The following is a 23931-nucleotide window of genomic DNA, read 5'->3' as shown; positions in this document are numbered from 1 at the left end:
TCCGCACGGGTAGGTATCACCGCCCTGCCTATTTCTGCCGTGAAGCAGTAATGCGTTTCGGTTTGAAAGGTGGGGCATCCGTTGTAACTATACTTGAAACCTTAGAACTTATATCTCAAGGCGGGTAGCGCATTTACGTTTTAGATGTCTATGGGCTCCAGTAACCACTTCACACCAGGTGGGCTGTGAGCTCGTCCACCCATCTAAGCAATAAAAAAAAAGCTGTTCCCTCCCACCCACTGTTTGTACGAAAATAAGCTTGTCTTTACTATATAGCTCCAAATTATAATTTTAAACTATACCTTTGTGCTATACTTAATACATTTTCGTTAATAGATTGATTATTATAAAAAATAAAATCTTTTAAACTTACCCCGATCGTTATCGTTCAGTAGAAACTTTTCGGGGGCTTGGAACAACGAAATCTTATCTGGCCTTTCGGCAAACAATATTTTGTTTTTCGATTCTCTCGTCCATAACATTAAATTGTCTACTAACATTTCGTGGTCCTCGTACACTCGTTCTAAAATAACAGAGAAATTAAATAAATAAATAAATGATTACAACAACGGTAGTTTACATAATCTGTTAAAATAATGGATCAAAATCGGCCCGGTTAAATAGAAATCGCAAAAAATATTAAATAGACAACATTTATCTGTTAGATCAATTAGAGTTCACTAAAATTTACATCGCATCTTTAAAATAAATCGAGTTTTTTTGTTTTATTGAGTTAGAGCGTTTATTGTTATAATGTTTACCGAAACATAGATCCTCCAATTTGAATACTGCTGCCCACATCTCGAGATACCATGAAAATGACAATTGCGTTGACAAAATGACAATTCCTTTCAAATCGAAACGTACTAGCGGTAGAAATAGGCAGGATCATGTTATCGAACTTGTAACAAGATCTTGAAGAGAATTGTGGCGTTAAGGATTAAATAGTTAGTCGCGTAGAAATGTAATTGACGATGCTACTATTGACGAAACAGCAACCGTATGAGCCCGAGGTAGCATAACAATATATTCTGATTAATATGCCGATATACTATTAATAATTAAGATCCCTCGTTATGAACAAAATTAATCTGGATGCACTGTATAAAAGAATGAAGACGAACCCATATTGAGATCAGGCAAGTGTTCAACTATTGCCCACTTCGGTTCCATATTAACGTGGTTTTTGTCCGCCAGCAAACGCGTCACATATCCACAAGTCATTTTCTCATCAACCAATAAACTCTTCGAAGATCCATCCATTGAAAACGCTTTTATGAACAGTTTCTTGATATTTGCTTCTCGCATGCGCTCTAATGCTAATTTAATCTTGTCCGCCTTTTGTTGGAAGCTCGCGTCCTGAATTCAACAATGATTTTGTTTGTTAATTAAACCTTAATAGCTATATTAATAATTATTAATCAATTATATTCTAAACAATAATATAATTTATAATTATAATATAATTGAAAAAGATCTGTATAGTTTTTTGATATCAAAACCTTTTGTTGTTAAAAAGTTAGAAAAATAAACAAAACTGTATAACAAAAAAAAAACTTTAAATTAAATTATCGTATCATTTGCTACAATACGATTATACAGGGTGAGGATTACGTTTACACCTTAAATTGTACCACTTATGAATATAGGGTATAATGTTTCATGGTGGCAAACAAAAAACACAAAAGATTATTTTAAGTTTACTCAGCATTTTAGCCACAGAGAATCATATTATTATTACGTTTCATAATTTTACACATGCTGTAGATAACAGACGATGTATCGACAGCTTTTAAATAATATCAGTGTCTGTTAGAAAAGTTTCTAATTTATAACTGTTCCGTAATATTTGTTATCTGATAGAAACAATAAGGAATTCTTTTATTCGATAGTCTTATTCAATTGTATCTTTTGCTATACTTATTATTAATCTTAACCATGTTGTAATTTAAGGGGATACCATAATCTCAGTCTAGTATAAAAAAAAATAAGACCGATACATATATGTATATATATATAATACATTCAGGGTATCTTCAAAGCATTTGCGAAAACGAAGATAGGTGTAAATGACCTTGGTAAAACTGTATATACGAATGTTTTCTCAATTGAACCCATCACTGAATTGAATTTATTTATAGATAGAAGAAAATCCAACAGTTCAAAAATGTTAGTCAATTTTCTTCACTGTTTTTCTTTTTTTTTCGATAATGACAAGTTTTAGAGTTGGTTACTAATACGAGTACAAATCTTTTCCATTTTTTTTATGAAAAATTGCTAAAACAATAAATTGGAAAATGAAGTAATAATATAAATATAAACATAAGTTAATTATGAGATTTCACGATAGTCTGCGAGCTGCCTTCGTATTTATTATATAGCGGGTTGACGATAATTCAACTTCCTAAATCGACAAGTATTTATACACTTGACTTAGCAATTGAAGATTATTTAAGTTAGGTAAGTAGCTAGTTAGTCCAAAGCTACAGACTACGAACACTCTGTTGGGAGTGAAACGAATAAGAAAAAGAAGTAATTTTTTCCCATTTCAACTTCGGGAACAATTTCCTCACACCCTGTAGATGTTATTAGAGATAAAAGCTAATACAGTTGGACTTTTGGAAGTCGATATAAAGTATCATTTATTATTAACTTTGTGATTGAACCTTACCTTTTGATTTTGATGTAAATTCAATTTTAAGGCTTTGCATTTCGCACTCGCGCTACTAGAAGCCGAAGATTCGCTCGAAAGCATGGATACCTGAAAATATGATGTCAACATTAAAATATATCAAAGACTAGCTGACTCGGCAGACTTCGTAGTGCCTCAATCGATAAATAAAATACCTAAACTTTTGTATAAAATAAACTTAAAACAAACAAAAAGAATCCGTCCGACGGGGGACACATCAAAGGAAAAACAAAATTGTTATTTTTATTTAATTCCAAGCATTTTCATATTTATTTACCTTTTAAACCTTCTCTGGAGTTCCACAAATCATTCAAGACCAAAATTAGCCAAGTCGGTTCAGCCATTCTCGAGTTTTAGCGAAACTAACGAACAGCAATTAATTTTTATATATAGAGATTGGTAATATAAAACTTAGGTCACGTACGATATCGAAGTACGACTAACTTGCATGGAAAATCTTGCAGTACGATGTATTATTATTTTATTTTATATTGTAATTTTGATTTCCCATATATGTTTTTTAAGAATTTTTTATGGGACAATAATTAATGTAAATAGAAATCAAGGTACGTTTGTATGTTTGTTTATCTGCCCTCGATTTATTAATTCCTCTTGTGACAAAACTTGTTACAGTTGTTTTTGGCATTTCAGAGAACGTTTTTATCATAGTACCATTAACGTAAGAGAAGAAGCACCCGATTAATGTAAGTAAATCGATATTTTTTATATGTTTAGTCACAGAGAAGCGTGACCCGGTTTCACGTTTATAATTAATCGTGATGTTTTAATTTCCCATAATTTACACAATACTAAAAAGGTTAAGGTAATAATAATATGTAGCGTGTTCACATTAATTAATGTGAATTTAGTATTTCGTGAATACAAATGTAACAAAAATATATTTATATATATTTGTTTCTTATTTATTTTAACTCCTCCTCCTCGAATCGTGTTCCTCATGTCTGAGGGTCGTGACCACCATCACCCATGAGCTTCGATCTTAAGATGTTTTTCCACTTTCCCCTGTCCACGGCGTCATGCAGCGCGCTGTTATTTATTTTAACTAGTCAAGTTAAAATCCGAACTTGTCAATGTAAGCCGAAAGGTAATTAATAATAATCATTGAACTAACTAATTTCCATTCTACAAAGAGCGCGTTCATGTTATACACATGATAGAATGATATTTCTTGATTGCATTAGGGTTTTTGCTAGTGATTTCTAAGTATTTGCACAAAAACGTATCACCTAGGGATTATTTCCTGAGAAATTTAAATTCAATCGGATAAACGTCACTCGAAAGCATAGAGCGTAAACAAACAAACAAACAAAGCCAAAATTATTCATGTTTATTTAGAGAACGATTTACTTGGTGATAAGTAAATCATCTTCTATGGAGAAGCATATTTATACTCCTCGAAATATGTTATAAGCTCTTACTGGTGGTAGGACCTCTTGTGAGTCCGCGCGGGTAGGTACCACCGCCCTGCCTATTTCTGCCGTGAAGCAGTAATGCGTTTCGGTTTGAAGGGTGGGACAGCCGTTGTAACTATACTTGAGACCCTAGAACTTAAATCTCAAGATTGGTGGCGCATTTACGTTGTGGATGTCTATGGGCTCCAGTAACCACTTAACGCCAGGTGGGCTGTAAGCTCGTCCACCCATCTAAGCAATAATAAAAAAAAAGCTCACTGTGTCACTGAAAGCGGAGTCATTGTCCGGGGACTCGGTGCGCGTGATCCCCGAAGCCGCATCGCTGTTGTCCTTCTCCTGACGCACGGTACAGGGCTCAGTGGTTCTCGGTACCCTGTCTTTTGATCCGGATGCAAAGCCTTCAACAAAAAAATAGCGTACTTATTATTATCATTACTACGATTGAAAAACGTGGTATTTAATCAGCTATTTATTGATTCTGAACTATGCGGTATCTGTTGTTCTACTATTCTTTTTTTTTTTTTTTCCTATCTTGAAAGGTGCATTTAGTGTGTGGTGCTACTGGGCGTACTCACGGGGTTTAGCTTAAACGAATTTTGCTAACATCTGTCTAGGGGCAATACTTCGTTGAATCTACCATCGGATCGGAATTGCGATCTACTCATTATTTTTAATGATACTACAAATTATTTTTCCTGTGTTTGAGTGATTTTTAAATTAGTTTAAATAATTTACCTGATGACACTCTAGATAATTCTTCGTCATATTCGGAATCGAGAGCGCATAGTTCGCCCAGAATGGCGTCAAGATCAGCGTCTTGCGTTTCTTCGAGATTTGCCATCGAGAACCGATAGGTGTCGATGCGTGGAGCGACTATTTCAAGAGGCCTCAGAGCTAATGAACCATCGCCGGTTGAATTAAGACCCTGTGAAATTCACATAAAGTTATTTTTTGAGTATAGCATTTTTTGTGTAATCGTTTATGAAATATGTTGCAGAGCGTTACGTAGTATATGTACATATGTGCGTATACACTATATGTATGTATATATGTATATAGTGCCTTAAAACCTCCGATCTATGTAGGTGCAATGATAAAAATAACGTCAAAAAGAACGCAATATCGCCAAGGTACTGACTGACCCTTATACAGAACAAACATGTCAGGGGATTGATTGATTGAAATATTTATCTTTAACTATATAAATACAAAATACCACCGTGCCCGACTACCAAAAAGATAACGCACATATTAAGGCATCGGACTTTGATTTGAAATTTTGTAGAAATATTCATTACTTTCGAATTATACGATCACTATAGCGAAATCGTTTACTTTTCAATTTTATTAAGCATGGTAAACCTATTAAATTTAAAAATAATAAATGTTGTTAATTGGTAATGGCATTTTTTTATTCTCGCAACATTAAAACGAGGGCCGGAACGTATTGGTTTACCAAAAATGTGACCGCAAAACGCCACGAATATTAAACATATGACGCTTTAGAATTAATTTATTATCCATGCGCATTCTGTGTACATACATGTCAACATCCCAAAACATAATCACGATTGTATTGTCTTCGAAACAATGTGTCGTCGTAACTTGATAATAATAAATAATAAATTGAGTTACCCATAGATAATATTCATTACTTTTCATTAATAAATCGTTAGGACATAGGTAATTTTAATTTTTGTACTGCCGTTAAATACAAATTTTTAGCATTCAACTCATTGTCAGAATTATTATTTTTACGCTCATTAGATAAACATTTTACTACTTCGTATGGAATGTTAATGTGAATAGAGCATTTGTGTCTCGTATTCATTCTATTGTTTACATTAAATACTCTATGTAAAATCAAACCGTTAGACGTTCTGTTTTCAGTGATTACATACCGACATGAGCGCCGTCATAGTTTGTCCTGTTTGTTTATTTTCCACAGGTGAGTTATTGGTGCTTTTCGATTTGACATTCAGCCGAAAGCTTCGGTTAAGGGAGAAGAGGAATCCTCCACGCTGCCACTTAGCTGGTTCGCTCGGTTGTACATTCATCATTTCATTCACATCGCAACGTGCAATGACTCATAAAGCATCACTTCACACTATTAGTAATGTGTGCCAAAAGGCCGGTGCTCCGTGCCCTTTTCAACTCCTCACATTGTTTTTTTTTGTACGATATAACACTCGCCGGAAAAGGAAGTATTCGAATAAATGGCGGGATATGTTTAGCGTTAAAGTTTCTGTCATCCGAGTAATTTAGAAGTACGAAACGAGTTTATTTTTTGTATCGCGTTCGGAGTCTGCGCGGGACTTCGCCTCTACCGCACTGCACGGCGGCCGTTTTATTATACGAAGACCGGTGACCTCGCCCATTCACTCGATTCTAAACTTTGTTTTCATGAACAACTTTTACATTGCACTTATTTCTAAAGCAACAGAACAAAGGAGACTGCCCGTGTCGAGTCACGGAACGCGTGTAACGTACACAGTCTCGAACACAACTAGTTTGAGTGGAACAGAGTGAAGTGAGTTGTTTTACAGCGTGCCATGAACGCGGAGTCACCCGCTCGCACAGGCAACCAACTGCAGGGGGACGCGAATGAGCAGTAAACGGGCGCTTGTGTATTGTGCACGTGTGCGCGTCCCGCTACGTAACGTAGTTTCATTCCAGGATCACAATGTAACGCTAGCTTGGTGGTGTGCGTGCGAGTCCCCTAGTTCGAGCTCCCTACCCGGCAGTTCCTTATGCCGGGCGCACGCACTCACGCCCCCACCACCTCACGCACACTAAAAACCTTCGTCTATACTATACTTTTCGACCACGCGCCTCAGGATACTATGTTTCCTAGCATTGTAATTTTTTATGCAAAATTCAAAAGCCGTCTGTGAGCAGTCTTAAATATAAATAATAAATTCCGAAAAGAGTTAATACAATTTTTCGTAAACTCTTATATTTCGTTTCAATCAATTAGTATTTGTTTCTTTTTTTTTAGTTTCTCCAAATGCTCTAGTTGTTAAAAATAGTTCCTCATAAGTAATTAGAGTTCTTGTTTCACGGCTTTGTTTAGATGTAATTTACCACCATGTGGGTCAGGTTACGCTCTGACCTATTTCTATTTCCCTCGTTGTTTCGACCGCACCCCGGGTTAAATAGAATCAAAAGTGGGATATCGATCATAAAATATGGGCACGCTGCAAAAGTTGGTCATTTAACGCTGTTTGTATGTTGTACCTCTTAATTTCAAAATTTTATGTATTTATGTACTTTATGTAATATTTAGTAGTTGAATTTTAGTGAAATTTTCGTATTATGGAAGTGTTACTTCATTAACATGATACTGATCTCGTAAGATTCTTAAAGGTTAGGTTAGGTTATGTGCCACGCTGCTTTGCGATAATTAAAGCTATACCAGATTTATGAAGTACCAAAATGTGCAAGACGTTTGGAATGGATGATGAAAAAAGATCAACAAAAAATGGGAAACAGGTGGTTGTTGCGGAACACCTGCCCAGACAGTTGATCCGACAGATGTGCTTTTACAACGCATTATTATTGATCTCCGGCCTGCCGTCCCAGTTATGAATAAAATAATTTCTTAACTTAAGCACTTTTAAAGTAAATAATTTAGGCAAAAATGAGCGATATTTATACTTTAGTTATACAACTCAGTATGTGCATGCAGTGGATATTTGATTTATAGGGCGTTAGCCCATTTCCCAATATCATTTCCAGAATCGGCCGACTTGAAGCGATTAACATTTGTTGTTGTTGACTTTGTTGTTGCTACATAATGCTTTTATTTACGATGAACTCCATTTCAGAGTTTTCCTATCACAACTTTTTCCAACAGCTTTGTATCAATTGCAATTTTTACTTAGAAACTGTTTGAACTATTTCGATCTTTTAGATTATTCAAGTACAGAAAAAACATAGCGTGGTCCACACGTATTATCTGTTTAGCTCGTACGATTTTGAGTGTTCTTGACCCATAGAAAGAGATAATGCAATACGTAGTCATTAACAAAATAAATTCATTGTTAACACAACGTACAAGTTCTCCTTTCAGAAATTCAAATCGTTTGGATATTAATGTGTGCAATCTTAAATCTGCAATTTCTCACATGTTAGGCACGCACGGCACCGGGGTTCCAAAAGCGCATTTACTGATCCATTATTTTTTATATCACGACAGTTTTGCAATAAATAAAAAATAAAAATTTTGGAGAATTATTAAAGCACTATTGAAACGCCAGTCGAAGCGTAATATATTATTGAGTAGTGTGCTCGAGGTTACGCGAAATCATGGAAGATTCGAGAGACATATGCGCCCGTGCACCTGTTGCGTCCACGCCGGCTGCAATCAACACGCGCTAGCGGCCTACCATAATCTTGGCATCTAATAAATAAATTGAGGTTCCATAATATATTTGTTTTTATAGTTTACATAATATGTACTAATCAACTCTATTTCATTGTTATCTGTAGAAGGGCACTCGTCGTGCCGAACCGTATTGTGATTGAACTTAATTGATTAGAATATGTACATGATTTTTGAGGTATATACATTATGGATATATATATATATCGCACCTTTAGAATTGAAGTTGCTTAACTAAACAATTTAAGAAAAAGAGTTCTTTAATTTGAACGATTTTTAAACATGTATTCTATAAGTTTGTAAATAAAAATATTACAATTAACAATTAAATTTAAATCTTAGTCTAGAAACGGACAAAGTAAACGTTCCGTCTCTTTTAAATTAAGGGCATACTTTAACCTTTAAGACTTATACCTAGTATTAAAATCGAAAGAAAAAAATTATAATTCTCCAATTACAAATTTAGATTAAGGCACTTCAATTCTAAAGGTGCGATATATATCAAAACATGTAGGTATTCTTGTTGTATTTATTTATACAACGTATAATTTGGTATTTACAGATAAACGGTTGCCTGGAGGACATCGCCTTAAGTGATAAGGGCGTCCATCGTAACACTTACAAATTTTTAAATAAAATAAAATAATTTAAAATAAAGCCTTTTATTTTGGCTAGTGTTGTTCAATAAAGAGATTTCTATTCGATTCTATTGTACGGTAAATATTTTTGTTCCATGAATAGGCATATGAACACACTGCCCAGCTTGTGTTAAGTCAATATCAGAGCACAGACATTTCTCAGGGCCACTGCGTCGCTGACAATCAATCTTCTTAAAACTAATAGACTACTAGACTAGAGATTTTTTTTTATTGATTAGATGGGTGGACTAGCTCACAGCCCACCTGGTGTTAAGTGGTTACCGGAGCCCATAGACATCTACTACGTAAATGCGCCACCCACCGTGAGATATAAGTCCTAAGGTCTCAAGTATAGTTACAACGGCGGCCCCACCCTTCAAACCGAAACGCATTATTGCTTCAGGGCAGAAATGGGCAGAGTGGTGGTACCTACCCGCGCGGACTCACAAGAGGTTCTACCACCAGTATATTAGTATAGTACTAGTATTTTGCCATCGTTATTCTGTGTGCTTATCGAATAGCATTTGTTAATAAGTATAATAAATAATAATAAAATATTTACTAATAGTCACGCCACGTTAACTGGTCCCGTGATAAGTTCGTAAAGAACTTGTGTTACAGGTACCAGATAACGGAAATATATGTAAGATTTTTATTATACACATACATATATTTAATATACATTCATAACCCTAGAAAAGACATTTATGTTTATCATACAAATATCTTCCCTAGGTGGAATTCGAACCCGCGACCCCCTTGTGTAGTGACCATGTCACTTACCACTACACCAGTCGGCCGTTCTATGTGATAATTTTATATGTCAAAATACTGACCGCAGTAAGAACGGTCAGTTCGCCAAGCCACTCGTTCAGAAGAGCTTCGGGATCGTCAGCGGTGGAGCCCGCACCGACTTCCTCTACCAACGCCATCTGCCGTGCAAAAAATAATAAAGCAATTATTACTTATTACGTAAATAAACATTTTCGATTGAAATAAAAAGTTACGCAAGTTCTTTTCGTTGGGGAAACGTGAAATAGTGTTTCCTTTTTTAAAGTTGGATTTTTGAATAAAATTCATTTCAATTTTTAGTGTACAGTAAAAGCAGCTGTTATTTCCGGTGCACGGATCCAAAGCTAACAAAAGAAACACCACCGAATGATCGTGCACGTGCGCGAGCAGAGATTGGTTTTATTCTTCTAAGCACCCCATTGTTTTCCATTGAACGGTTTATTTCGATTCTGCGGGCCACTCCTTGACTGTAAATTATAAGGATTAGATCATCTGATTATTAGTTTCAAAAGTTTCAAGCTGTTATTTTTCATTTATAGTGACGAAATATCTAGTTAAACCTTCATATACTTTTGAGAAAAGTAAACAATATTTTATTTTATTAAATTTTATTGAAGTGAAACTTCTTTAGAATCGTTGTGATTTCAAACTCGATGAAACGAAAAAATAAGTCCATAGAGACATAAACACATAAATGTATAGGATTCAGCCGGCGAGAGAATGAGATAGAACACATTAGACGTTCTCGGTCTCCTCTTTGTGCGACACTTCGTAGCATCCCGACTATCATCTACTAAACATTGTCCATATGTATACACCCGTGTAGTGGGATAGTCAGTATATCTATATCTTATTTATAAGTTTCACTTCTACCGTTCACACACACACACACTCTTTTATTATTTATTTTATATTTCGAAATAATTAAAATATTTAGTTGTTACAGTGTTGTATTTGAGGGACACATTTGTTGAATTTATGAATTAGAGGCGTAACGCTTTTTTGTTACGTGACGAATTCAATAAACAAAGCCCTGCCTCAAGCCGCGTTAAAGAAATCATTACCAAAACATCAGACTTCTTTTGAAAACATTTTATTTCAATGAATTGTAACGTATTAAGTTTGTGGAGTGAAACAAAGAGGATTAACATCGACAAAACTATTTAACCTTTACATAAGCCGATTGATGTATGAATTCAGTAGCGTCTCTGGCGGACGCTCCGTCGGTGGCAAGTATATAACGTAAGTAAATCACTTTTACTTCGTTACATTTACGTAGTAGGCGTCTCTCTGTTATTATTAAAGTTTTCTATTCTTTACTTGATAATTTTTCATGGTACTATTCTTACTGTTAACTACATATTTGCTATCTTCATTTTTTTATTCAAAATATTACTCGTTACTGAGTAAATTGAACAGTGCTATGCGAAAAGGAATCTTGGTTTTCTGGCAGCTGTAGTGTTCTGAAGTGGAAAATTGTGTTTTTAGGGAAAGCAAAAAAAAACAAAAAATCAAAATCAAAAAAATCAAATATCAAAGGCACCTCTCTCGCTCTTTTCGCTGTTCCTTTAAATAGATTCTCCCAGTTTAAAAACCCCGGTACTTGATCTTGAGCACTCAAAAGTAAAACCTAGATATTTAAGAGGACTATAAAGCATTGTCCGTTAGGAGTATTATGTTGACACGGGATGACCACGCACATGAAGAATGTTTACACAATTGCGCTTCAACGAATTTAGACTGAATAGTCAACATTAGGCCGAGGAACTCGTGCTATTTTTAGCCACGCAATTATTTTTTTTTAATACAAGTATATTGGTTATTATGAATTTATTTTCTATTTTATGTCGTCGTAAAAAGTGATAACGAAAATTTACATACACTTCAAAATACCTATCAATCTGTTTAAGTCACACAAGATAATTGAACGGGTGGACTGTGTAGTGACGGGCGATTCAATCCCTTTTTTATTGGTTAGAGCGTTTAGATGGTTGACTTGCTAACGATCCACCTGCTGTGGTTACCAGAGCTTATCACAACATGAAAGCCGCTATCTACCTTGAGACTTGAGGTCTATGTCTCAATTTTCAATAACTATGCGTTTGATTATTGTTATTCAATTGGATTTTTTCACCTAGAAGTTATTAAGGAGTTAGGTGCGTATTTCATTCTTCTTCTCGCATTAAAACTGTATAATCTCAAAACTTACTAAATTTTACAGGAGAGTGTTTTAAAGGTTTAACATGTGATATTTTTAATATCAATTATCTTTGCAACATTTATTTTTTAGTTTTTACCATTTACATTATCTGTCTTTTAAAGTAAGATAAAATTATGTATTAATTTTGTTAATAGTAGTCAAAGTATAGGTAAACTAAAAAAAAAAACTAAAACTAAACTACGCTGTTTTGACAGTATTTATAAAAAAAGTACTGGTGATACCAAATGATTTCGCATATTAACTCAATTTCGAATATTTTTGGAAATTGTACACTTTTAATGCGAAAAGACGAGTTGTCTGAATGCGGGATTTGAACACCGGCTTAATCACATCCTTAAATAAGAGTATACAAGGCGTCTTATCCTTTGTTATCAATAAAAGTACTCAAATCAAATTCTGGTTATATTTTTATTTTAACAGAATAGATGTAATAATACATCATATATATATGTATCTGAATATTGAGATGTCATTGCTTATAAATTTAATTTTGATATTTATACAAACATTGCTGAATAAAATGTTCAAGTTGAATGAACAAGTTTCTGATCAAAATATGTTAAATTTATCAACAATTATAATTTATAGGTAACAATTACAGACAAACGAGATAATTGTGTCGCTGGTATCTTATTAATAAGATGATTTTCTTTTTTAAGTTAACACAGAGGGCAACAGAAAAAGCTAATCGCAAGCAAAACATTCACATCTACAGTAGGTATAATATATGTATTAAGTTGCAACGAGAAAAACTAAGGCAGAAGAAAATTAGTTGGAATAAATATTCATTGTCATTAAATCGAACACAATATTTTCATGCAAAAAGGCCTTAACAGACGTGATTGAATCGTCATGATTTTAATACTTGAAACTGCTTTCACCACTGAAAATAACCGGTAAGAAACTCAGGGCTTGTTCTTTTACAAATACATATCGTTACATTATATAATATATCTAAAAAACATTATTGAAATAGTCCTAATTCGATAACACATAGTGTGGTATCGACTTTTATCATTCTGGTTACTTTTTTTTCCTACCTAAGCTGACGGTCTAGGGAGACCATATCAGCAGCGTCTGGTTACCAGTAATTTATCATTCTAAGATCAAAAAACCGGAAACACATTTTTTTTATTCTTGTAATGAGTGGTCGATTTTGAACTAAAAAATAAGTTAAGTTTAATAATAAACAAAAAGTTGTTGTCTTTTATTTTCCAAAAAAAATACAACGTTATTTATTGGTTGGTAATCGTAAAATTATTTTATATTGTGATTACACCTGGACAAAGCAATATCAATTTTATGTAATAATTTCGTAACAATAACATACAAAAGGTAGTTTTCGTAAGTATTACAATAGAGACGGTACAGTCGTGGTTATCGATTAGGTACAAGCGAATACAACTTGCTTATCTAACGTAATCGCGTCCAGCGAAGAACTTTCACGGTGCGAATAAGCATTACCGTAGACTACGACTTAATGAACATATTTCGAACGCATCACAAATTTTGTTCAATTTTTATTTAACTGAAACCGAATATCGTTTTCGTCTTTATGATGCAAGCTAGTGAAAATGTACTCTTAATGGGAGACTTCAATGCCAAGGTAAGGATAGCTAAAACAAAAGAAGAAAAATTAATGGATGATACGAGCTATACGAGGCCTATACCCAAATAGGGGTTCCTATCGAAGAAAAAGTTTGATGTAGGCAAATCAAATGAATAACAATAAAGAAAAAAGAAATCTAATATAAAAAATTATAATGTAAAAACTGAAAAATATATCAAAATGTAAAAATAATATATATTTAAGAATATTTACATGTAATACTTAGGTGATGGGAAATAAAAGGCTTTATTATTATTATTATTATTATGAAAGGTAGATTTACTACGTAAAGAAATAATTGGTCAATAAGTTTTTAAAGATTACAAGCGGTTTTTTTTTAGATGTGACATTTGATACTATATGTTTGCTGGAGTTCATAGCCTGTGAATGCCGCTACAGAATTTCAAATTGAATATAATCACGACGGTTCTATTATTCGAGAACATGACAACGTTCCAGGCTGGACTACAGGCTTCCGACACGGCGTCACTAAAACTTTTTATTTTTATTTTTTATTGCTTAGGTGGGTGGAAGAGCTCACAGCTCACCTGGTGTTAAGTGGTTACTGGAGCCCATAGACATCTACAACCTAAATGCGCCACCCACCTTGAGATATAAGTTCTAAGGTTTCAAGTATAGTTACAACGGCTACCCCACCCTTCAAACCGAACCGTATTACTGCTTCACGGCAGAAATAGGCAGGGTGGTGGTACCTAGCCGCGCGAACTCACAAGAGGTTCTACCACCAGTAAAGTCCCAACTATCAATATAATTATCGTATCCAGATTAAAATATGATGTCAAAATAAAATTTGCTGATGTTTTGTGGTGGTTTTAAGGCTTAGAATAGCACTACCCTATCTCTTCCCGTAGTTATTAAGGAAGTAAAAGCTTTCTTTAATACCAAGCTAGTGATAGAGCGTATTGTAAGCTTGATATATACCACCGTCCGGCTTATTATTGCGGCGAAGAAGTCGTACGGGATTTTATAGAGGAAGACAGCCTTTATAAAATAACAATGAAATTATGACCACACGTCTCAAGATAAATTGGGCGAATTCACGTTCTGATGATGTGTATACCAGGTTGGCTGTGGTGAGTTGGTTCACTATCTAGATAGCAACTTTTATGGTCTAGGCCATTAAAGTTGCGTTTTAACAATGGTACTATAATTGCCAACAAAACTTTGTACGTTGGAATACTAACGATAATCAATGTTAGAAACATATCGATCTTAGCTTACAAACAAGACCAGAAATACATACTGTATTTATCAAACTACAATATTATGATAATAGATTTCTGATAGCAAATGTTATGTAAACAGTTGTATGGATTTATGTTTGATTAGAATTAAGATCATGATTATCTGTCGAGATTTATTGGTTAGTTTATTTTGTTTTAACTGCTAATAACATGTAATATTTGAAGTAGTAATGCTGTACTTGTTTTATTTTAATTGAACCAAAAGTGTTCAAGTCGTTGTGGCCTAAAGGATAAGACGTCCGGTATGTTCGTCTCTAGCGATGCACCGTGTTCGAATCCCGCAGGCAAGTACCAATTTTTGTAAACAAATAGGTACTTAACAAATGTTGACGATTGACTTCTACAGTGAAGGAATAACATCGTTTAATAATAATAACTACTAATATACTTTTTAGTTCGTTCTTGTTTTCACGTTTAAGTAAGCCCGGTGAAAATAATAGGTAGTTTGTTACAACAATTATATTTACTACAACTTTGTCACATCGAAAGTTCTCGAAAATGTTCTTTTAAAATTTGAAGCATCTCGGAACAGCAGTCTATTTATCAAGTCTAGAATTTATTTTAAGAACTCACAACCATAAAGGAAGCAAGTTTACTAGGTACTCTTATTCAAATAGATAATGACAGAATAGTTCAGTGCCTTTTTTCCTCAGTGCACCGCTTTTTTATTACCTCTAAAAGCATATTGCATACGCCTTACCGGACTGAGTGATCGCGGTCACTCATGGACCTCAGCAATAGCCCGTTAGGCTACAACGATTTAATTAAAAAAAAACATAACAGCTATTGGCATGTTATCAATGGAAACAGTTGCAAACAAGAAATCGTAATACCTACGCTGAGTTTGTTTCGCCGGTTCTTCTCAGGACTGTGGCTTTTTTTGGAACCGGTGGTAGAGTTAACATTGTTATTTATATTTTGACATTCAACAAGTGTGTCATACTGACATCTAAGTTGAAATAAATGATTTTGAATTTGAATTTGAATACATTAAAAGCAATTTCAATCAAGAAGTGTCAGTGATGTAAGTCGAATTTCGACTATGGACGATCGCTAATGTAAACAATCACGTGCTATTCGCATACTTTTAAAAAGTTGTTTCTTCCGTGGCGATGTCAGTAAGTTATCCATGAGAAAACTCTAAACCAATCAAGGCGTAGAAATGTCATAGCCAGGCTGGTGGTTTCTGTAAAATACTTATCATTAACTTCGTTCATTCGACATTGTAAAGACTATTATACCGACTAAATAGTATAACTCGAATATTTATTATTTATTCAGTAGTTTATTAGCTCATTTTAAATATTATATTCAAGTATTGATTACGCTATAACAACAAATAAAATGAAATAAGTACTACAATAAACAGGCAACACATGAAACGACATTCAATTTTCGTTTTTAAATTCAAAACAAAACAGTCGCGTCGCTTCGCTATCATGCTTTGTCTCAACAAGCAAACTGTGTAACAGCGCACGATTTAGCCCGTCCTTGTTTTATGATGGCACACAATCTATTTGTTTGCGGCGGTCAATAAAGCTGCAATCAAACGAACAATGGAGATCATAACAGACTTTGTAAAGGGGACCACCAGGCTGGATTTTATAACTCAACACCATGTAATTTATAGGAAGCAAGTATGTTGCAAAACCGTTTTATCCGTGACAAAAACCTATCTGTTTCTATCGCAAATAATTACTGCGTTCTAGTTTGAAAGGACCGACATACAGCTGGTTTATTTTTTAGATTTAGGTAGCTCTATCAAAGGGCAACGAAAAAGTCTATCCTTTCTCGAGTTCGTTCGTCGTAAAATTGGACATTTCCTAATTGTAACTGTAACACAAGTATCGGACGACTAGCATTATAGCTTTTTCTCTTAATATATTGATACGTTTAGTTAGGGGAAAGTGTAGTTAAGATAAATAACGGCTTCGATTCGCCTTGAACGGGCATCAATAAAGAGATATGCGGGCGGCACCCCCGCTCCTGTCTAAATAAGTAAGAAACATTTTTTCGTTAGCTTCATATATCTTTGTAATGTTATACGTAACTCATATAGTACCAAAGTTTCGTCCTCGCCGGGAATTTTCAAGTTCAGATTAAAATCGCACTACCTTGCACAATAATATGGCTCCTACGATACAACTGTAGAAGTCGCTACTTATTTTGTATTTACTTGCATATTTTTAGTATTTATTTGTATTTAATCGTATATAAGTCTATCTTATATTGTATTTATTTTTCACATGTGTATATAAGTATATATTTTTATGTAAGTTTATTAAGATATAGCACCGTCCATGCTAGTTCGCTTATACCTCTCCCTGCAAGGTTGCCTAGAAGAGATCGCTTTCAGCGGTAAGGCCGCCAATTTATGTCACCGTCTATTATTTGTTTTATATGCTTACTCTGTACATGTGGTGTTAAATAAAGAGTTATATTATTGGAGTTTACTCCTTTAGAATCGATTTACATATATAGGCCCGGGGTATGAAAATTATGGGGACCAAAATCGTACTAGCATGTCACACGAAATGCGTTATGCGCCTGATTGCGCATGTCACACGAAATGCGTTATCGCAGGTGACGCCGGGCTGCTGCGCCGGCAGTCCGCCACAAAGCCTCGTACTGATCGCGCGTTTCTCTCATTATTGTATTTTCATATATTTGTTAGTCGTTTGTTTTGTGTCTCGTTAATTTGTTAATAATCTGTAGTGTATCGTGTTGTCGTAATATAGAACTATTTCTCGTATTGTTTCGTTTAATTTTTTATATCCAGTAAACTCCAGTCGTGCGTCGGAGCGGACACACACACTTTTTGGAGTTTATTGGAGTTTACTCCTTTAGAATCGATTTACATATATAGGCCCGGGGTATGAAAATTATGGGGACCAAAATCGTACTAGCATGTCACACGAAATGCGTTATGCGCCTGATTGCGCATGTCACACGAAATGCGTTATCGCAGGTGACGCCGGGCTGCTGCGCCGGCAGTCCGCCACAAAGCCTCGTACTGATCGCGCGTTTCTCTCATTATTGTATTTTCATATATTTGTTAGTCGTTTGTTTTGTGTCTCGTTAATTTGTTAATAATCTGTAGTGTATCGTGTTGTCGTAATATAGAACTATTTCTCGTATTGTTTCGTTTAATTTTTTATATCCAGTAAACTCCAGTCGTGCGTCGGAGCGGACACACACACTTTTTTTATTACCGAATGAAGACGTTTGATTTGTATCAAAAGGAATTAGTAAAATACTAAACGAAAAAAAAAAGGGTTGTACGGAGAGCACAGCCGGATGACACCTTATTGTGACATTAGGTCGAAGCCTCAGCTGCATTAGATAACTTTTCGTTGTTTAAGCTTTAGCGCATCTCTAGTTAATATTATAAAGCTGAATAGTTTGTTTGTTTGAACGCGTTAATCTCAGGAACTACTGGTCCGATTTGAAAAATTCTTTCAGTGTTAGATAACCCATTTATTGAGGTAGGCTATAAGCTTTATAACATCACGGTAAAGCCAATAAAAGTGGAGCACCAATAAAGAATGTTTCAAAATAGGGGTTTAAATAGTTCCTTAACATTCTATAATTCAATAATATTTTCACTCTACGTAAACAAAGAGGGGGTAAAATTTAGCGTTATGCCAAAGTAATTATTCCACGCGGACGGAGTCGCGAGCAAAAGCTAGTCTTAAATATTTAGCCCGTATTTTTTTATATTCTTTTATTTTGCCTCCTTATTTCTGCTTGTTACTAACCCGAAGAAGTCATGCGTTCTATAATACATAGATACATTTCAATCTTAGACCTCATGTCTCCGGGTGGGTCACGGTATGCACGTTATGATGACCATGAGCTCCTCTAACCACTTAAAACTTAATGAGCCATAAAATCGTCCGCTCAGCCAAGGCATAAAGAGATATGTTTAACCGAGAAATTATTATACTTTGAGTATACAAGCACCCATTAAACAGAAGTCCAGTACATTCAGTGACGCTGAAAATAATTGTCGTTGGATAAATCACAAATACAGTATTTGTATTAGCAGCGGTCGTTCCGCTATCTCTGCAAATATGTAAATCATTATTTTTTGTTGAGTTCAAATAAGTTATCAGCCAATGATAATTTTAGATGACTACGACGTAATGCGGCGGTTAAAAAGTCCCGCAATTAATTCAAAATACCTATCTGTATCGATTAATATATGATAATATTGAGCGTACTCTTTGAAAGTTCTAAATTATAGATACATATATATATATATATATATATATATATATATATATATATATATATATATATATATATATATATATATATATATATATATATATATATTTATATATCTATAAATGTAGATTAATATTTTTCAGAATTAAACCAAAATACAATTAACATCTAAAAATTACCGTAAAGTAAATAAAATAATCACAAGAATTGAACAATATTTTTTGATAACAGTTTCGATATTCTCACTAATTATTATGCCTTCAAATTATGTGGTCATAAAAAGTTTAAAATGACTAAATATTAGTATGACCATACTTTATATTTCAAGTTACATGATTCATGTTATTATTCTAGTATTCGCGAATATATTTCGGTTTCGTGAGTAGTTTTATTAAATTAATAGAATGTATAGAGTACGCCATAGTAATTGCGGAGTTGCGTGACAATATTGTAATACCTATCATGGAAACTTGACCGCGTGTCCCAATGTACGCAAATTACAAACCTATGTTTGACGAATGCATGAAAAATCCAATTTTATTACTTTATTAACTTCACGCCTTTTACCATTTCGGCAGTAACAAACTGGTTTTATTAAAGTGTTATTTCACTTCAAAAGCTGTTAGTGGAACATAAAATACTTTACCGAAAAACACATATTTTCATTTCAATTGTATTGTTTTATTTAACACTAGCGACCCGCCCTCGCTTCGCTTCGGAAACTGTAATTTATTATTGATTTCTCCACTATTTAATGGATGTTAATATACATATAAACCTTCCTCTTCGATCACTCTATCTATCAAAAAAAAACCGCATCAAAATCCGTTGCGTAGTTTTAAAAATTTAAGCAAACAGGGATATAGGGACAGAGAAAGCGACTTTGTTTTATACTATGTAGTGATGCGATTGATTTTATTTTGTTGCCGGAATTTGTGGCGGAAGGAGTTCAATCTTAACATACTTAGTTGAAATACTTAACATGTTGACTGCCTCGTAGGTCACCGGTGACCTACGTAGCGCACTGAACTAATTATGTCGATTTCTCTCTTCGATCTCCTTACTAAGACGCCGGAATATCTAGTAGGCTCTGGGAAGATGAATCTGAAGATATTGAAAATGAATCTATTCCTAAGAGGCCTAAAAAGACTAAAAATTGCATTAAAAACAAAAGAAGGTAAAGTTAGGCATTAGCCATGCAGCTTTCCAACCTAAGGATTGATTGGAACCATAGATGAACTCAGTCATAATTAATTTGTGTTTAAACATCACAAAACTAACTTATACTCTCTAATTTCGTTTACTCTATTTTCTCTCTATATTCTTGTACAAACAAAAAATTGTCAAAACATTTATTTAAATTAAAGTCTGAATTATGGTTAATTTCAGTATTTTATTTATGTATACGCAGCGCAACGAATATGTCAAGTTTAAATTTCGAAACTTTAAAATAAATATCGAAAAAAAAAAAAACAATTTTAGTTAACATTAAAACTTTAATGAATTCGGTCTACGATAAACATCGATTAGAAAAGATCGATGTACTCTATTAGTTGTCGCTATCAGCGTAGCTTAAATATGTATATGACAAATAAACGTAGTTCCATTAGTAAGTAATTGATTACTGAATAATTTTACGTTTGAATTAATAGATATAAATCTAGCAGCCACCAGTGCATTATTAAGTGGACAACCGCGTGAGCGAGCCTCTTTGATCGGGTTCTCTCATCATACGCTCCACCGTTACCGCATACATTTCATTCATACGTCGACCTCTTCCTTGTAGTACCCTCGCCCGTCTAATAGAGATAGGGACAACATGCATCATTCATGTCGTAGTGATTTAATGACAGCCCGTTTGCTCAACACCAACCCCCTTGGTGAAAGAGAAAAAATAAGAAATACTAGAGGTCCCGCAGTAGTCGAAATTCGACTATTAATTGGAATTGTAAGTTTGTACACTATTATAATATGATTGTATTTTATACTTCTATAATCACAATTTCGCTAATACAAACAATATTTAATCTATTTTCAATTTGACCACAGACGTCAAGAACAAAAGTTTGACAATAAGTAGTATGCATGCGTGTGTGCGTCAAATATATGGTATGTAGTGTGTGTAATGTTTTCTTTATTTATTTAATGTATCTTTTATGCATTATTTTCAAAAAATATTAGCATTGTGCACTTCTTCTCTATATTCTCTATAAGTGTGGAAAATTTCATACTCCTCCGTCCCCGCAATTTTCGTAAAAAGGGATACAAAGTTTTTGCTTCACGTATTAATAAGAAATATATTGACATCGAAAAAAAACTGAAGAAAGGACTTTAATCGAATCGTTAGGAAGTCTTAGTATTAGCTCATAAGTTCGAGGAGATCAGAGCGAGTGCCCTTGTTTTGTTATTATTAGTCAGATATTTTTTATCAGTGTAAAGTAATTTTCCAATAGGTTATCTTTTAGTTTTCATTGACTTGAGATTAATAAACTAATCTAGTTTATGATTTTACAAGAATGCGTCGGACATGGCGGTTATTTGTAACGTAGACTTATTTTTCGTTGGTAATAAAACTATAGATAATAAAAAAAAGCAAATAAAATTAAAATTAGTAAAATAAAATACCCGTTTATTTCAGCTGAAAAGAAACTACTATTATTCGACAGTTTGTTTCATAATTTAAAATGGTCTTCTGAAGACTTCTTCTAAACCCTAAAGTTAAATAACTCTCCATAAACTACATATAAAACTTTTATTAATTAATTTAAACACTAAGCCGATAAATGAACCATTATCAAGTTATAAAACATATAATCGAGTTTTTTTAAATCATATTTAATGCAAATAATTCAATTTCTTACTTTATTTTCCTGTGTTTGTCGCTGCTTTTAAACTTCGATATTATTCGATGAATAAACGCGTGGACCGACAGTAGCCGCGATCTACTACTTCACTTTTACTTCATAACATTTCACAAACACTAACGTTCTGAAGTGCGAGACGAGAGTGAACTAAATCGCATTATTAGATGCACCACCGTTCTGGTTATGTTCGGATGAATGAATACTCCACGGGAACTCAACGAAGCCGACCCAACTACGATACTTATGATACGTATATTAAACAACGAGTTACGTCATTCGCTCATCGCGTGTCCAGTGCGAAAAAGAGATGAATTAATTAGCAGGTAAAGCACATATCTCACCAACCGAATGTTATTGATCAAACGTCCGAATCACTACTAACGTAAAACAGATACACTGTGCATGAATGAATCCTAAAGACTAAATGTGGTCTAACGTAGGTGGTTGCCTACGACTTTGTTTACAATACGTGTCCAAAACGATGAGTGTTCTTCCAACGAAAGGTTTGTTCATACTGTGAATCACATTATCATTATCATATCAGCATCATTTGTTTAGTTTAGTCGATTGAGTTAAACGCTCGGTAGAGACATTTACGTAACGATAATAGATATTATTATCGGATCATTACAAACTAACTACTTTTGATTAAACCACATTTTTTTTGCTCTAATTCATTACATTGTTAGGTCGTGTGGTGTTAAAAACATACTTTAGAACAAATGAACCTTGACCAAAGAAAAAAAAAGCAGCGCCAGAATTTAGTATCGCACGAAAATTTTAGATGATAATTAGGAGCTCATTCACAGCCTATTAGCCAGCTCAGCTTGGCTGTTATGAGATTCTGGGAGCATTTTATGTACGTCACCCATTTAAGGGTTTGTCGCTTACAGCTTGTTATCTCCTCCTCCTCCTCCTCCTTCTTGCGTCGGTTTCCTCATTACTGAGGGTCATGGTCTTGAAACAGTTTGTTTTTTATAATGCACCGCCATCTGTTCCTATCTGCAGTTGAGTGCAGAGCATCGTGCACTCTGGTATCAAGGGCTGCACTAATCTGGTCCGTCCAACGGGTCGAGCTCGTGCCTCTTGGTCGCTTGCCCTCGACCTTTCCAGTGACCTACAATTTCTACAATTTTTAAATTATTTCTTGCCATACTTCTTATTTTCTGAAATGAGATCCCTCCTGAATCTGGCGTGCTCGTCGTCTCGCTTTATAATCAACAAACGATTTCCGGCCATCTTGCGTAGTCTGCGACGCGACGGAAGAAACTTTAAACAGTGTAGGTACTCATATCGTACTTTATCGAGTTTTTCTAAGGAAGGCTAAGCACTGTAGCCTCTTTAATGTTAGAGTTTATTCAAGAGAAACTAGTACTCGGAACTGACAGCAGATCTTTGTTTCGTTCTGTGGATTATCGTTATTCGTAGAATTTTGATGGGGTCATAAGTTGCAGAATGTTTTTATTTATTCATTATTATTACTTCTATCACTCGTTTCGATCGAAATATGAAGAGCATTTATATGTGAAGTAACCATCCTGATCGATTAGATTAAGTAAATTCTTAATACTTCGTTATCAGAACTATGAAGCATTGTTCTTTTCTTTGTCTTTGAAATGTTTAAAATATATAGTTCAATTACACAAAAATGTAATTTCACGCTTTAATCTGAGTCCATTTCGTTGTAGAAATTGCAAGTCAGCGTGTTTTTTTTTTTCTCCACAGTGTGGTTACAAAAAATTTCGAGGTCGGCCATTTAAATTTTGTTTTCGAAGCGTATAAAAAATCTTAGGTGTTACAATG

The 23931-nt window shown here is 34.3% G+C and overlaps 1 protein-coding gene across 5 annotated transcripts in view; it reads right to left on the bottom strand.

The window, feature by feature from the left end:
* Window positions 1-23931, bottom strand: part of LOC101741823 (abnormal cell migration protein 10) — an 85963-nt gene that overhangs the window by 9523 nt on the left and 52509 nt on the right. For 3 of the 5 annotated variants that reach the window (XM_012693575.4, XM_012693576.4, XM_062669102.1), the window contains 6 exons: window positions 9984-10079; window positions 4861-5050; window positions 4384-4523; window positions 2672-2761; window positions 1125-1359; window positions 374-523 (listed from right to left, as the gene is read on the bottom strand). In XM_012693575.4, coding sequence (XP_012549029.1) covers window positions 374-523; window positions 1125-1359; window positions 2672-2761; window positions 4384-4523; window positions 4861-5050; window positions 9984-10079 — 901 coding nt within the window. Of the gene's footprint in view, window positions 1-373; window positions 524-1124; window positions 1360-2671; window positions 2762-4383; window positions 4524-4860; window positions 5051-6026; window positions 6912-9983; window positions 10080-22125; window positions 22648-23931 lie in introns of those variants that run through there. The other 2 variants (XM_004929826.5, XM_004929825.5) reach the window with 2 other exon arrangements.

This window comes from Bombyx mori, chromosome 1, assembly GCF_030269925.1.
Source record: "Bombyx mori chromosome 1, ASM3026992v2".
In the NCBI taxonomy this organism is placed as follows: Eukaryota; Metazoa; Arthropoda; class Insecta; order Lepidoptera; family Bombycidae; genus Bombyx; species Bombyx mori.
The sequence above is the reverse complement of the archived record's forward strand: the minus strand, read 5'-3'. Positions and strand labels throughout refer to the sequence as shown.